The 13,940-nt window shown below is 37.0% G+C and overlaps 1 protein-coding gene across 1 annotated transcript in view; it reads left to right on the plus strand.

Moving 5' to 3' along the window:
- cfdp1 (craniofacial development protein 1) overlaps positions 1–9,503 on the plus strand; it is a 35,497-nt gene extending 25,994 nt beyond the window's left edge. The window contains 1 exon segment of the mRNA XM_051134300.1: positions 8,768–9,503. Within this exon segment, the coding sequence (XP_050990257.1) occupies positions 8,768–8,858 (91 nt within the window). The 3' untranslated portion in view covers positions 8,859–9,503.
- Positions 9,504–13,940: the final 4,437 nt, after the last annotated feature.

Genomic DNA, 13,940 nt, shown 5'->3' on the forward strand with positions numbered 1-13,940 from the left:
GAGTTTATTAAATTCATTTAAAATATGTGCATTTATTTAATTAATCCTAAATGATGAAAACAGATTTGTTAATGACTCTTGCCTTGTCACATTGACAATTACGAAATAGTGCATTAGCCTAATCACATACATAATTCTAAATAGCGAAATGATACAAAAATATATCCGTTTACGTCCCTGAATATTTCTGTTGGTCGTTTAACATTTCTATAGTAAAACAGCAGTCACATAGGAAATGTTTGGTTTGGCTATTTAAATCTTGCACTTTGTAACTGATGTCTGAGGCATCAAGCTGGAATTTTCACACTCAGCGCCAGTGGACATAAACCCCGCCTACTTTGATTTGATTGGCCATCATCACAAACACTTTGACAGTGAGTGATGTAAGACCGCTGAGGCATCTCAGATAACAGGATCTGTTATCTTGTTTACTATATTTAACATTATTTGTTTGGCCAGTGTCGTTGTGGGTTTGATTATTTTGCTGTTGTAAGTCTTTTGAAATAACTGAAATCATATGTGGTGAAGACATGTCAAACATACCTTTTGAACGTTCGTCGTAAACATGCCGAGGACCTCAATGGTGGATATGGCCCTGCTTGTGACTGTTTTTACTTCACATATTTTTCTGATTTAAAACTGCTTTTTTTCATTTCAGATGTTATTACCATAGCAATTTGTGTGAAAAGCTAAATAGAAAAATTATATGCAAATCAGAACATCTGAGTATTTGCTCCTCTTTTGCTTTAATGGCAGCAGCAATTATTTGTCAGTTTTTTGACAAAAATATCTTTTTGAAATGGACTCAATATTTTGTCATGTCACATACTTAGACTAAAATTGCATCTGATGCATTTGGGTGAGCTAATTAACCTACTTGTAAAGGGTTTTATGTTTACTGATTTTCATTTAGTGTTCAGCTTTGGCTCTTACAGTTCGTTTGTCGACATTATTGATTAGGTTATTAAAACAGTTATGTTTTTTAACAGTTACTGTTAGTGCACTGCTAATATCTTGCAAGTTATGTTTTTATAAATAATTAATTTAAATGTCATTGTGATGCACACTTTCTATGTCATTTAGAATTGTTAATGGAATGAAAAAACTAATTTTGAGATTAACATTGCCCTCCAGACTGGTCTAGGATCAGTAGATCAGCAGAATGAACAGAGTGGTAGCTAAGCCAATAGCACTTCATTTAAACCTGCTTATCTCGGCCTTGATGGCTATCTTGAGGAGAAAGAGGTGAGGAATAGGACTTCAGCTTTACTCAAAAGCTGATGATGCAAAGCCGTATCAGAAAAAGCTTGTGTTAATCAGGGTCAAAAAGTTTAAAGGGAAGTAAATGAAATATTGCAGTATTGACTTCTCGCTTTTATTAGAGCTGTTTCATCATGGTTCTCGTTTGAGCTGGAATTGAAACAGGGTGTAGCTGATAGGATTTAAAACTAGGGAAATGTTAGAAATGTAATTGTAGAGTTTGGCACAAACGCAATTCATTCATAAGGTGAGTGTAATAGCGGTTTTTACAACTCCTTAACGCAAAGTATCAAAAGGATTATCAATGCCACAAAATAAGCCTTAAAAGTTAATAGAGGTGCAATATGTATATATGTTTTATATGTTATATATGTATATGTATATATGTTTTCGATGCAGAGTGCAAATGGCTGTGCGTTTATTTGTGTTGTTAACTCAGTGGGAGCGAAATGAAACTGTGTGAACTCGAAGTTGACTCTCCCCCCTCTTCCCCCTCCGCTCCGCAGCGCACCACGCCCACTTTTGCAGCATTTTTCAAAACTATGGTGAGAACTAACCAGTGCTGAAACAGGGGGTTTCATGACCCTTTAAAGCTAAAGATGCTCTTTGAAGTTTGAATCATCACCAATCATGCTGGAGGACACAATGTTTTACACAAACTAGTTCGTGCAGCTCCTTTGCTGCTGCCATTAAAGGGATAGCTCACCCAAAAATAGAAATTCTGTCATTAATCACTCACTCGCATTTCATTCCAAACCCGTAAGAGCTTCATTCATCTGTGGAACACAAATTAAGATATTTTTAATGAAATCCAATCCCTGCGTAGACAGCGACGTGACTGACACGTTCAAGGCTCAGAAAGGAAAGAAATTGTTAAAATAGTCCATGTGACATCAGTTCAATCTTAATTTTATGAAGCTACAAGAGTACAAGAAGGTTAAACCACTGATGTCACATGGACTATTTTGATGGTGTCCTTACTGCCTGTCAGTTGCTATCTATGCAGGGTCAGAAATCTCGGATTTCATCAAAAATATCTTTTTCGTGTTATGAAGGTCTGAGTCTGAGTAATTAATGACAGACTTTTCATTTTTGGGTGAACTAACCCTTTAAAGCAAAAGGATGACAAACCACGTACTAGAACATTCTGAAATTCATGCAAACTTTTAAGTTAAACTTTTTGCCAAATCCCTTTATGAAAAAAGCTGTTTTAAATTAGAAAAATGCAAATCTGAGGCTTTGTCACATGTGGACTCTTATGAACGCCTTTGTATATTAGTATAGTTTTGGCTGATTCCTAATCGACCAATCAGAAGTGTGCGGGACGTTCTAGCCCACATCTCTTCTATACAAGCACATACGCAATTCTGAACACATGAACAGGCCTCTATTTTCATTCAATCATCCTAATAAATAAAGATGCAAGTCATGTTGTAAATGCAGGATTAGAAATGCTGTTCTCACCCTCCTTTCCCTAATATTAAGGATGGCGTTTTTGAAAGAGGTTTTCATTTGAATAATATCTGATCCAAGAGACATACCGCTTTATCGATCCCCTCAACATACCTCATTCATCTCGAATGTATAATTAATATCTAACAGTCTACAGTGGAAAGGTTTACGCCTGCTGTAATGGAGACTAAGTGCATATAGAGATGATAGAGAGTGAACCGTACTCTGTACGGACGGTTTCTTTACATAGCAAGCTAATTTTTGCTTGTCCCCAGGGTTGCTACCACAAGCCTAAATATATGGTCTTTTCTGGCAAATTACAACATTATGATACAAATTAGTATGTTTAAGGGATTGAAAATAACGTTCATAGATTAAGTATATTTACCCTGTCAGGGCCGACTGTAGTACTACTAATCTACATCTCAGTTTTTAGACTTCAAAAGGCTTCGCCAATTAAACAAGACCATAATTGAGATCTACACACACACAGTTTGTGTCTACTCTATAGTCGTGATTAGATTTTATTCATAGTGAGTTTAGGGAGAACTGAAATCTTTTGGTGGAGCATGTTTCCTGTCAAGCTTTTCGTGAATGCACACCGATGGGTTTCGGGAGGTGAGTAATTCTGAGGTCTCTTGGGTTTCGTGCCACAGATGTGGCTTTAGGTTTTCTCAGTAGTGCATCAACTTTGTTGTTGTGTATACTGCTCAAAACTAGCCCTGTCACCATAGTTACCCATCCTACATTCCTCTGGGGTAATGCAGCGCCACATTTGTGCGACGTTACCCCACTCCCAAGATGCATTTGGTGTATAAACAAGCAGGAAGATGAGGGAGGAGAAACTTTGCATCTTTTCCAGTGGGGATGGCGATGTACTATGACATAATTTGTGCATCCAGTTGCCAATGTTTTACTCCCTTACTATGAATTTGTAGAGTTATAAGTGGATAAATGATGACAGAATTATAATTTTTGGGTAAACTATCCATTTAAATCTCACTGCACACTCAGCACTGATGCTCTGGCTTTCCTAAAATGGCCTGATGCTCCTATTTTTTTAATATATGGATTAAAAAAAAGCACTGTGTTAGCTCTCTATCAGACAGTTGTAGGGAGTGGAACAGTTACTAAATTAAAAACCTGGCCTGGGGGTTTAAAAATAAAGCAGACAAAATTATGGTCTGCCACTGTTTCCATATTTCTTTTTCTCTGAGAGGGATGTGGTCTAAGAGGAGGATCGCTGAAGGGTGTGGAGGATGCACAGACCAGAGAATAGCATAGTTCGCAGGCCGCTAGGGCAAACTGTATGCCCACAGGACTGTATGGGCTGCTTTCACTGTGAGACTGATGGTTGATTTTTTTTTTTTTTTTTTTTTTTTTTTTTTCACAAAATGTAGGACGACAAATGCACCCAGATCTGTCAGAGCTCATGCATTCGGTAAACCCAGGGCCTTGAGTCTCTGGAGGCAAACGGTTGGTTGGGCATCAGAGCTTCCAGTACATCTGGGATTGAGACACTGGGGAGAGTGCCCTTCTGTTGGGATTTAGGGGGAACGGAGAGGACATGTGACGGATTGTGCTCTTCAAATACTGTAGGCGGGATGCACAATATGTTTCTCTGAGTGTTAATAGAATTTAACTAGGTACACAAAAAAACTAAAGTAGCTTTAAATTAGTCATATTGTGAAAAAAAAAAAAAAAAAAAAAAAAAACTTTTAACTGTTCCTTACTTTAAAAAGAATTTTGTGTGCTAATGATTTGTATGCTGTGTTTTTTTAGAATGCAAAACTAAATTACCTGTTCAAAGAAAGATGTCTGTTCTGTTTTTAGAAACGTAATAGGAAGCATACTGTTATTCCTAGATGGACTAACGATATGAGTAAAATGTGGAAAATCCTGGCTGAGTGTAGCACCTTCTGCTCTGCAGATTCTCCCGATGAGTCCCTGATATTTTTGCTTTGACATAAACAGGGTGAGCGCCATATGATTATGTAACCCTGCCGCAGTGTAATTAGGGCCCGAACACCGTTGGTGCAAAGACCCTTTTGGAATTGCTCAGTTTCTTCTTCTTCTCCAAAATGAATTGCATTTTTGAGGGCCTAAACGTGTTCGGAAACTTTGCACATGCATCAGAACTGGTAAAAATTTACACCTGATATGGGTTTCAGAAGTGGGTGTGGCAAAATCAATAAAGTGCCCCTTGAGCCTTGTTTCGCATACATGTAAAAAATTAGGTAAACACATGTAACAGACTAATACCTGCAAATAAGTCCCCCCTGGTATGAAACCTGAAAACCAACAGGAAGTCTGTTATTTAGAATTTTCTCTACAAGTTTTGTGCCGGTTTTGTCATTTCAGGCGTTGTATTTAAACAAACTCCTCCTAGAGTTTTATACAGATCAACACCAAATCTAAAGCCCTTTGTGACATTAAATTGCGAGTTTTCGTTGAAGGGCGTGTCTGTGGCGGCTTGACAAATGTCGATGTTTGCTATGAAAAAGGAAGTTATAAATCACGCATACAATGTTTGATCTGCATCTTCAAATGCTTGATAAGAGTCTTGTCCTGAACACATGCCAATGACTATATTCAGTTATAGTCATAGCGCCTTTTGCTGGCAACAGGAAGTAGCATGTTTTCCGCTGTAACAAACTCCTAGAGATTTAATGACATCAACATTATACTTGGTCAGTCTACTCTAAAGGCCTTTGCAATGTTAAATTGCAAAGAGTTTGAGTTTTCGTTAAAGGGCGTTTCTGTGTGACAAAGTTCGATGTTTCGCCATGGAAAAAGTTGTTGTTGTTGTTGTAACTCAGCCATACAATGTCCAATCTGTCCCACACTTCCATTATAATGATAGCACCACCTGCTGGCAACAGGAAATGACTTGTTTTAAACTAACTTAAACATACCATGTTCAAAAGCCCTGACCTGAAGACATTTACATGCCGATATTCAGTTATAATCATAGCGCCACCAGCTGGCAGCAGGAATTATAGCACATATAATTGACTTTGACATATTCCTCCTATATTTACTGCTTTAAATGCATGTTGCTCACTGTTCACTGTTTCCCTAAAGCCACCGGGTGTTGGTAAGCCCAGGTGCGAGGGCCCTTTCAACGCTGCTTGCAGCTTTAATTGCAGAATGCATTTGGCTTTTAAAAAAAAGGGGGCAGCACAAGCTATTTTGGACGCAACAGCGAACCTTTAGCCCATGTGTAAGCGCAGCAAATTGCCGTTTCTCATTTCATATGCAAAAAAGGCATTTACATAGAACTCTTAAAGGCAGAGCATGAAAAAAGACCACTGCAATTGTAAAGGTCAGAGTGGGCATAAATTTATGTCTGTTTTAATGCCAAAAATTTACCATGAATAATAGTTATAGTAATGATACATTTATTTTGTACAGCGCCTTTAAAACACAAAATACAGAGCAACACACTGAAAAAAACTGTAATGACACTAAATATGTAAACAAGAAACTAAAAAACATAAATAAAAAAGTAAAAGCAAACCTGAAGTAGAAAGTTTTGGAAAGATTTTGCTTCCCTGATGTCAACTGGGAGAGAATTCCACAATTTGGAATTATATAATACATAATACATAGAATTACATAATACAATATGAAAGATGGGTCCACATCTTGTCCTGGTTTTGAATGGAATAAAATCTAGGTGTCAACAGAAAAAAAAGGGTGTTGAGGTCAAGAGATCTTAATAGCTGACAGAGTAGAAAAATATAAACGCTAAAAAGCAAAGGACCAAGAATTGAGCCCTGGGGGACACCAGTAAAATTAAAGCGTCAATGAAACTTAAGTATTGACAGCTCTTTTCTTGTGTATTGTGATATACGTGTGAGTGCAACAGATTATTGAAAAAGAAAATACGTTGGACAGGGACTTGGTTTAGTTCATCGGTTGTATTTTAGGCCTTAAGATATGGGTGTTGCACTCAAAATATGGTGGGAGATCATCAGTAGCATTTAAAAATTTGTAAAATTTCATTTCATGCCAACTGTAAAAAATGCACGATATGAGCCATTTAAACCCACTGTTGCTCAAGCCAGATTGTGTTTGTGAGCATGTGGGTGTTTGTGTGTGTCTTACAGAGATCCCATTAGGACTTCAAACAAGACAGAGGCAATCAGTTTTTGCTCTCTGTCTTCTTTTCATCATTGGCAGGGGCGTGATGTGATATCTAATAAAATGTTCACTCTCTGTGCCATAGCCTCGCATGTCTGTGTAGCAGCTGCTCCGAGGGTTTTCCTAGTGTGCACAGTGCTCCACAGAACAATTCATTTAGACCTCACATAAAGCTTTGTGTAGGAGATGCCCTTCTCTGCTGATCATCAGCAAGCTCCCTGAACCTGAACCCAGACTATTATGAGGAAAACCACAAAACCAGATGATGTCAGCCTGAAAGGGCCATTTTATTCTCTTTGTCCTCAGCATGCGCTCTTACTCTGAGTACCAGCATGTCTTGTGATGACAGTAAACAGGGAGGCTGAATAACCTCCGACATCTAATGGATACAGGTTCACTAAAGCCACTATTGTGTTATCTGAGACAATTTCTGGCCTTTGATCATTTGAGCTTACCTGTGTGACTTTATTTCATCTGTGGATCACAGAAGATACAGTTGAGGTCAAAAGTTTACATACACTTGCAGAATCTGCAAAATGTTAATTATTTTACTAAAATAAGAGTGATCATACAATATGCATATTGTTGTTTATTTAGTACTGAGCTGAATAAGATTTCACACAAGACGTTTACATACAGTCCACAAGAGAAAATAATAGTTGAATTGATAAAAATGACCCTGTTCAAAAGTTTACATACGCTTTCTTAATACTGTGTTGTTACCTGAATTATGTTTTTTTTTTTTTTTTTTTTTTAAAAGTGATAGTTGTTCATGAGTCCCTTGTTTGTCCTGAACAGTTAAACTGCCCACTGTTCTTAAGAAATATCCTTCAGGTCCCACAAAATTCTTTGGTTTTCCAGCATTTTTGTGTATTTGAACCCTTTCCAAAAATGACTGTATGATTTTGAGATCCATATTTTCACACTGAGGACAACTGATGGACTCAAATGCAACTATTACAGAAGGTTCAAACGCTCACTAATGCTTCAGAAGGAAAAACTATGCATTAAAAGCAAGGGGTGTAAACTTTTGAACACAATGAAGATGTGTTTTTCTTATTTTGCCTAAATATCATGTTTTTTTTTCCATTTAGTACTGCCCTTCAGAAGCTACAGAAGATACTTGCATGTTTCCCAGAAGACAAAATAAGTTAAATTTACCCTGATCTTCAAATTCATAAAGTTTTCACCCCTTGCTCTTAATGCATTGTGTTTCCTTCTGAAGCATCAGTGAGCATTTGAACCTTCTATAGTTTTTTTTTTTTTAAAAACATCTTCTTTTTTTTTCCCCTTCATAATAAAATTGCACCCAATTGACTTTTATTACATGGACAAAAATGGAAATATTCTAAAAATATATATAATAATAATAAAATCTTTTATGTTCTGCAGAAAAACTAAAGTCATACAGATTTAGAATGACGTAAGTGAGTAATTGTTTCAAAACCTGAATGGGGTATGTCAGAAAAGGAAAACATCCAAAATGTGAAATTCTGTGGTCCTTAGCAATTGCAATCCACTTGTGACAGATAATAGCATTGTGAAGCCAGCACGCCTAAAAAAAGAAACAAATATGTGTGTGAAATCACTTTACCACCTGAGTGCTGACATTTACCAACACCCCACTGTCCCCACTCACCACCGTTGCGCTTCGTTCCAAGACACAATGGGAAACGGCAACAAAAGCACAGAAAGAAGCTTTAGAAAAGCATCACTGGAAATGTAGTGTGTAACAGTCGCAAAAAGATGATATTCAGTGTAGGCAGTCATTGAACTCACACAGACACAAGAAAAAGCAAAACCCAGGGTTTGTGTCACTCTCATTCTTGCCAAGGGCTTGTTTACATGTGCTTTATTTTCTCCGCCACTATCTCAGTGTCCTCACTGTCTCTGCCTTCTTTGTTTGTAGGTATGTGGAGCGAAAGAACTTTCTAGAGAGAGTGGACCAGCGACAGTTTGAGTTGGAGAAGACTGTGCGACTGAGCAACATGAAACGGTGACAAGAGGAGAGCGCAGACACATTCACTGATCAAAACACAGACTGTCCTATTTTCACACACACCCTGCATACAGTTTTCATTGTCATACTGGCGTGTAGCCTTCAAAAAACAAAAAACGGTCTGATTTCACAATCAAATGTACAGCTCCCGTATTGTCTTATTTTCCAATATTGCATGTCCACTTCTATCAGGGCTTTTTCAACCTGAAAGAAGAACAGCTCAAGATGTTTTCTTCAAGCAGTTCCTCATAAACCTCATTTTATAATTCACTGAGGTATGTCAGCCACACCTAACCATTCAATAACAGTGACATTAATGGGGAAAAAAAACCTCATTAAGATGCACAGATAAGGGATTTCATCTTAGACTGACATACTTAGCTTTTTTTGACAGTGAAGATTTTTTGTAAATGTAAACGTCCTATAGTATCGCTCTTTACACACAGCCTTCAGGTCTGTTCTTTTTTTGATGGTGAAATATAAGAGCTCAGTTGTTTTTGTTTTTTCCATGCATACTTAATACTGTCTTGAGAATTTATTTCACTAAGAGTGGTTGTATGGTAATTACCCCACCGTCGTTTTAATCGTGTTTCACTGTTTGACAGAAATAAATCATGTCAATGGGTTTAAACGCTTTCTTTTTAAACGAACCGTGTCTTGCTGTTAATTACTTTGACCTACTAATTAATGGCTCCACCTCTTACAGCTTTCCTTTTCGCCAGCTTATGCCCCCCTTGATGCCCTACACACTTGAAGCTCCACCCCCACCACTGTCTGTTCTTTTTTTTTTGAAATACCATCTAGGAAATGGATCAGCAGGGTTTAAGTCACATATCTCTGAATCACTGTAGTGAGTCGAGCATGAATCCTTCCTCTTTTCAAAGCTATAATAATCTGTGAGGTCTTTTTCTGACTATGAAAGTTCTGTAGTTGCAGAATTTCATCATTTTAAAAAATGTGAGTGCTGCTAGACTGTATAAAAGGTGTTTTTACTGCACTGCTAAGCAGTTGCAAAGGTGTTATGGGTGATTGCTCAGCCCTAAAAGCACATGCCTTAATCTTTGTGATATTTTTTCTCTTTTTTTCATTCAATGTCTGAGTGTTTTTTCACTCATTTTATCATCCTGAAGGCAAAATGGTAAGTCATATAGTATAGAAAAGCAATAGCACACCTCTCTTGCATGATTTGTGGTATCATTGGTGGGCGTACCACAAATGGGACGAGTTACATGCTTTTGAAAAGAAATGAAGGTTTTTGGGGAAAACATTCCCGAATTTTTCTCCATATTGAGGACTTCAATGTTGATCCCCACTGAAGTCTACTATATGGAGAAAAATCCTGGAATGTTTTCCTTAAAAACCTTAATTTCTTTTCAGCTGAAGAAAGAAAGACATGAACATCTTGGATGTCACAGGGGTGAGTACATTATGAGGACATTTTTAGTCTGGAGTGAACTCACTTTTTAATGATGTCAGCGGTTATTGTTGTGTAAATACATGATGTATATTTCAGACTAAATTGCAGTACTGTTTGTTTTTGGATGTGTCAGTTCTTAATTTGTTATTTTTCCTTAAAAAACCATGTTGGGTCTTTTGATGGCATGGGCGGTAACTTGTTCATCCTTTGACTTGAAGATAATGGTCTTGTTTACTTAATTCAATCTTCCCTTTCCCTGCGCGTAGGCCTGTGTGGGCACAAAGTTTGTTTACTGCCATTTCCTGCTGCTCGACTACCATTTAGAAGGATGTTCGGCGTGTTCCACGCATCTCTCCAGATTTCTGTAATGGCTGACCCCCACAGCAGTCCCCTGCCTCACTGCTGCATTGCTTATTTCCCAAATGGAGACGAGTAGCTGTTCTGTGCTCTGATGTTGTCCTGTGCAAACATCAGACTCTGCAGGTGGGAATTTGAATGATACTGGCATAATTCCCTTACTTAATCAGTGTTCTCAAAGCTGAGCACTGTGGGCTTTTTGTGTTTCACACCAATAAACTGGTACATTCTAGGCAGTAATAAATAAATGTTTGTACATAAGCAAACAAAAGCAGTCATATTACAGTGTATGTGTCATTTTGCATGCATAACTGTGCTCTTAAAGGAGAAGTTCACTTCCAGAACAAAAATTTACAGATAATGTATTCACCCCCTTTCTTCAGTCGTAAAGAAATTGTTTTTTGAGGAAAACATTTCAGGATTTTTCTCCATATAGTGGACTTTAGTGGTGCCCCGAGTTTGAACTTCCAAAATGCAGTTTAAATGCAGCTTCAAAGGGCTCTAAATGATCAATTTATATACTTTTTAACCTTAAACACTCATCTTGTCTAGGTCTGCCTGAACTCTGTTTTTCCCATTCAAGACAGTTAGGGTAGGTCGAAAAACTCCCATCTCATTTTCTCCCTTAATTTCAAAATTGCCCTACATCGCTGAAGAAGTACCGACCCAGTGTTTGCAAAGTGAACATGCAAAGAAGATCAAATCACAATTTCAAAAAAAAATTAAAACAGTGATGAAGGACAAATTTTAAGCTGGAGGAGAAAATGAGATGGGAGTTTTTCGACCTACCTTAACTGTCTTTAACCAGAAAGAACAGACCTCAGGCAGACCTAGACAAGGGCGTTAGAGGTTAAAAAGTATATAAATTGTAATTTTTTAGAAAATAACCAATCCATTCTTTAGACCCTTCTTCCTCTGCTGGGATCGTTTATAGCCCTTTGAAGCTGTATTTAAATTGCATTTTGGAAGTTCAAACTTGAGGGCACCATTGAAGTCCACATTATGAAGAAAAATCCTTAAATGTTTTTCTCAAAAAAAAAAAAAATATCTTTACGACTGAAGATAGAAAGACATGAACATCTTGGATGACAAGGGGGTGAGTACATTATCTGTACATTTTTAATTTATGTACCCTCATGTTGTTTCAAAACTGTGATGTTCTTTCTTCTGTGGACCGTTAATGAAAATATCTTGAAGAATGTTGGTAACCAAACAACATGGACAAAACATAGACATGAGGATGAGACATATTGACATACGTCATAATGTTAGAATTACATGATGATGAGTAAATGACAAAATTTGAAAAAATGACCAAAATCGCAATGCCAGTTTAAAAAAAAAAAAAAAAACCTTGATATTCACCCTCTTTGTGCTTCATGAGAGAATTCAGATTCATGAACGAGACATCTTTTTAGTCAGATCTATACAATGAAATTTTAAACCAATGAGTTCACAAATCTAAAAGATTCGTTCACAAATTAAGATTAGTTATGTGGATCCATGTGCCATCCATCGATTGTAATGATGCATTTACACTAGGATCAGGTTAAAAAACAACAACAATAATTTCTCGGTTTTAATCAATTCTCATTTTTACAAAAGGATATCAATTTATAGATCCCAAAAATTGATTAGTCTAGCCTATTTTTGGTTAATGAATGGAATATTGTAGCTCGCCTCACATCCGTGCTTTTTACTATTGATATGAAACACAGTCTCAGATTTCAATTCTGCCCTGTTTATTACAATATTCAAACAATACCATTTTGGCGCTGTTTAATGTGCAGTGACAGATAGCGCCTCAGTTCAAGAGCTGATCATCATCTCCGCTTTAACCAGTTTCAGCATGAAATAAACTTGAATATATGTCCGAAGTTATGTTAAAAGAAAGTTTGCAACTTACCGAAATCCATATCCTGATTCCTGTCTCATGTACTCGCTCAATCAGTGTTTCAACCGCGGAAAGTCGGCAACAGCTTGTAAACAATGTTGTAACGTCACATTTACCTCAGAAGAAAACATGATTCGGTGACCATAAACTCGTTAGTCAGATAGAAAAACTCTAGAGAGCAACATTTCTCTAAATATATGTACCCTAATGTTTTACTGTTCTTAAATAATTTTATTTAAATGCGTCAAGTTTTTATGACAGTTTTTATTTTTCAAAAAACAAACTGGAGTAAAAGAGACTTTATGTACTGTATCTGAGATATTCGATTCGATTTCTACTCACAAGAGCTGGGCATTGACACAGTTTTCACGATTCAATTCCAATTCGATTTCTACTCGCAAGCTTGCCATTCTTTTCGATTTAATGTAATATTGATATCAATCAGCTCATGGACTCAGCTCTAGTTTCCACAGTTATGAACATCATAAATCTAGCAGCGGTTCTTATATTTTCATTGCTAAACTGTTAACGTACTTCTGAACTGTTGCTAAACTGTTAACGTATTTCTAACACTACACTTTGCTTTCTTAACTTACATTAAATTACATAAAACTATTTAACGCCACTGTGAGTGTTGTGTTTCTAATATAAAGGCTGAGGGAGTGATGGAAAATTTGACATCATTCTCTCTTTTAACCAGTGTAATACTTTCCCCCCATTTTGTAAAATCTCCACTGTGGATTTTTTATTTTTATTTTGCTATTGTGGCAAATGGAGTCTCAAAATATTGTTGTAGTTTCCTTTCACCACTATAGAAGTTTACCCAACTGTGACAACTTCTGCTTTTGAGAACCCCGGAAATGTGTAAAGGGTCTTCTTGCAATAGTTATCAGCTAATGATGAATTAAAATTTAGTCTGTTTGTTACACTTAAGAAGACTTGTAATATAAGCATATGAGTTGTATAAACAGATTTTATGTGTGCTTTTTGTAGCTTCCCTGGCTTAGACCCATGTATGATGAATAATTTTTAATTTTTGAGTGAACTTATCCTTAAAATATGCATCTAATGCATATCACCCTTTCCATGTAAAGGCACAGTAGGAGTATAGAGAGGTAGCCACACTCATTTTTATTCATGTCCTCCCCCGTCCACTCAAAGTCGATGGTAAGTGTGTGGTATTCAGGAGTGGAGAGGAGCCAGTCGTCCTCATCTTTATTCAAATGCACCTGTCCTCTCCTGATTTTACTTTCTCTCTTGGGTCTGAACACTGCTGTTAGCTCCTAAATAATGCCTTCATCCCTTTTCTTCTGTCACTTTTTCAATTTTTCCATCGCTTTCATCTTGCATTACACTTAGATGTGTTGATGACAAGAGTCTGATTTTTTTCCTTTGCAATTGTCTCTGCCATTATC

Source organism: Labeo rohita, chromosome 18 (assembly GCF_022985175.1).
Source record: "Labeo rohita strain BAU-BD-2019 chromosome 18, IGBB_LRoh.1.0, whole genome shotgun sequence".
NCBI lineage: Eukaryota > Metazoa > Chordata > Actinopteri > Cypriniformes > Cyprinidae > Labeo > Labeo rohita.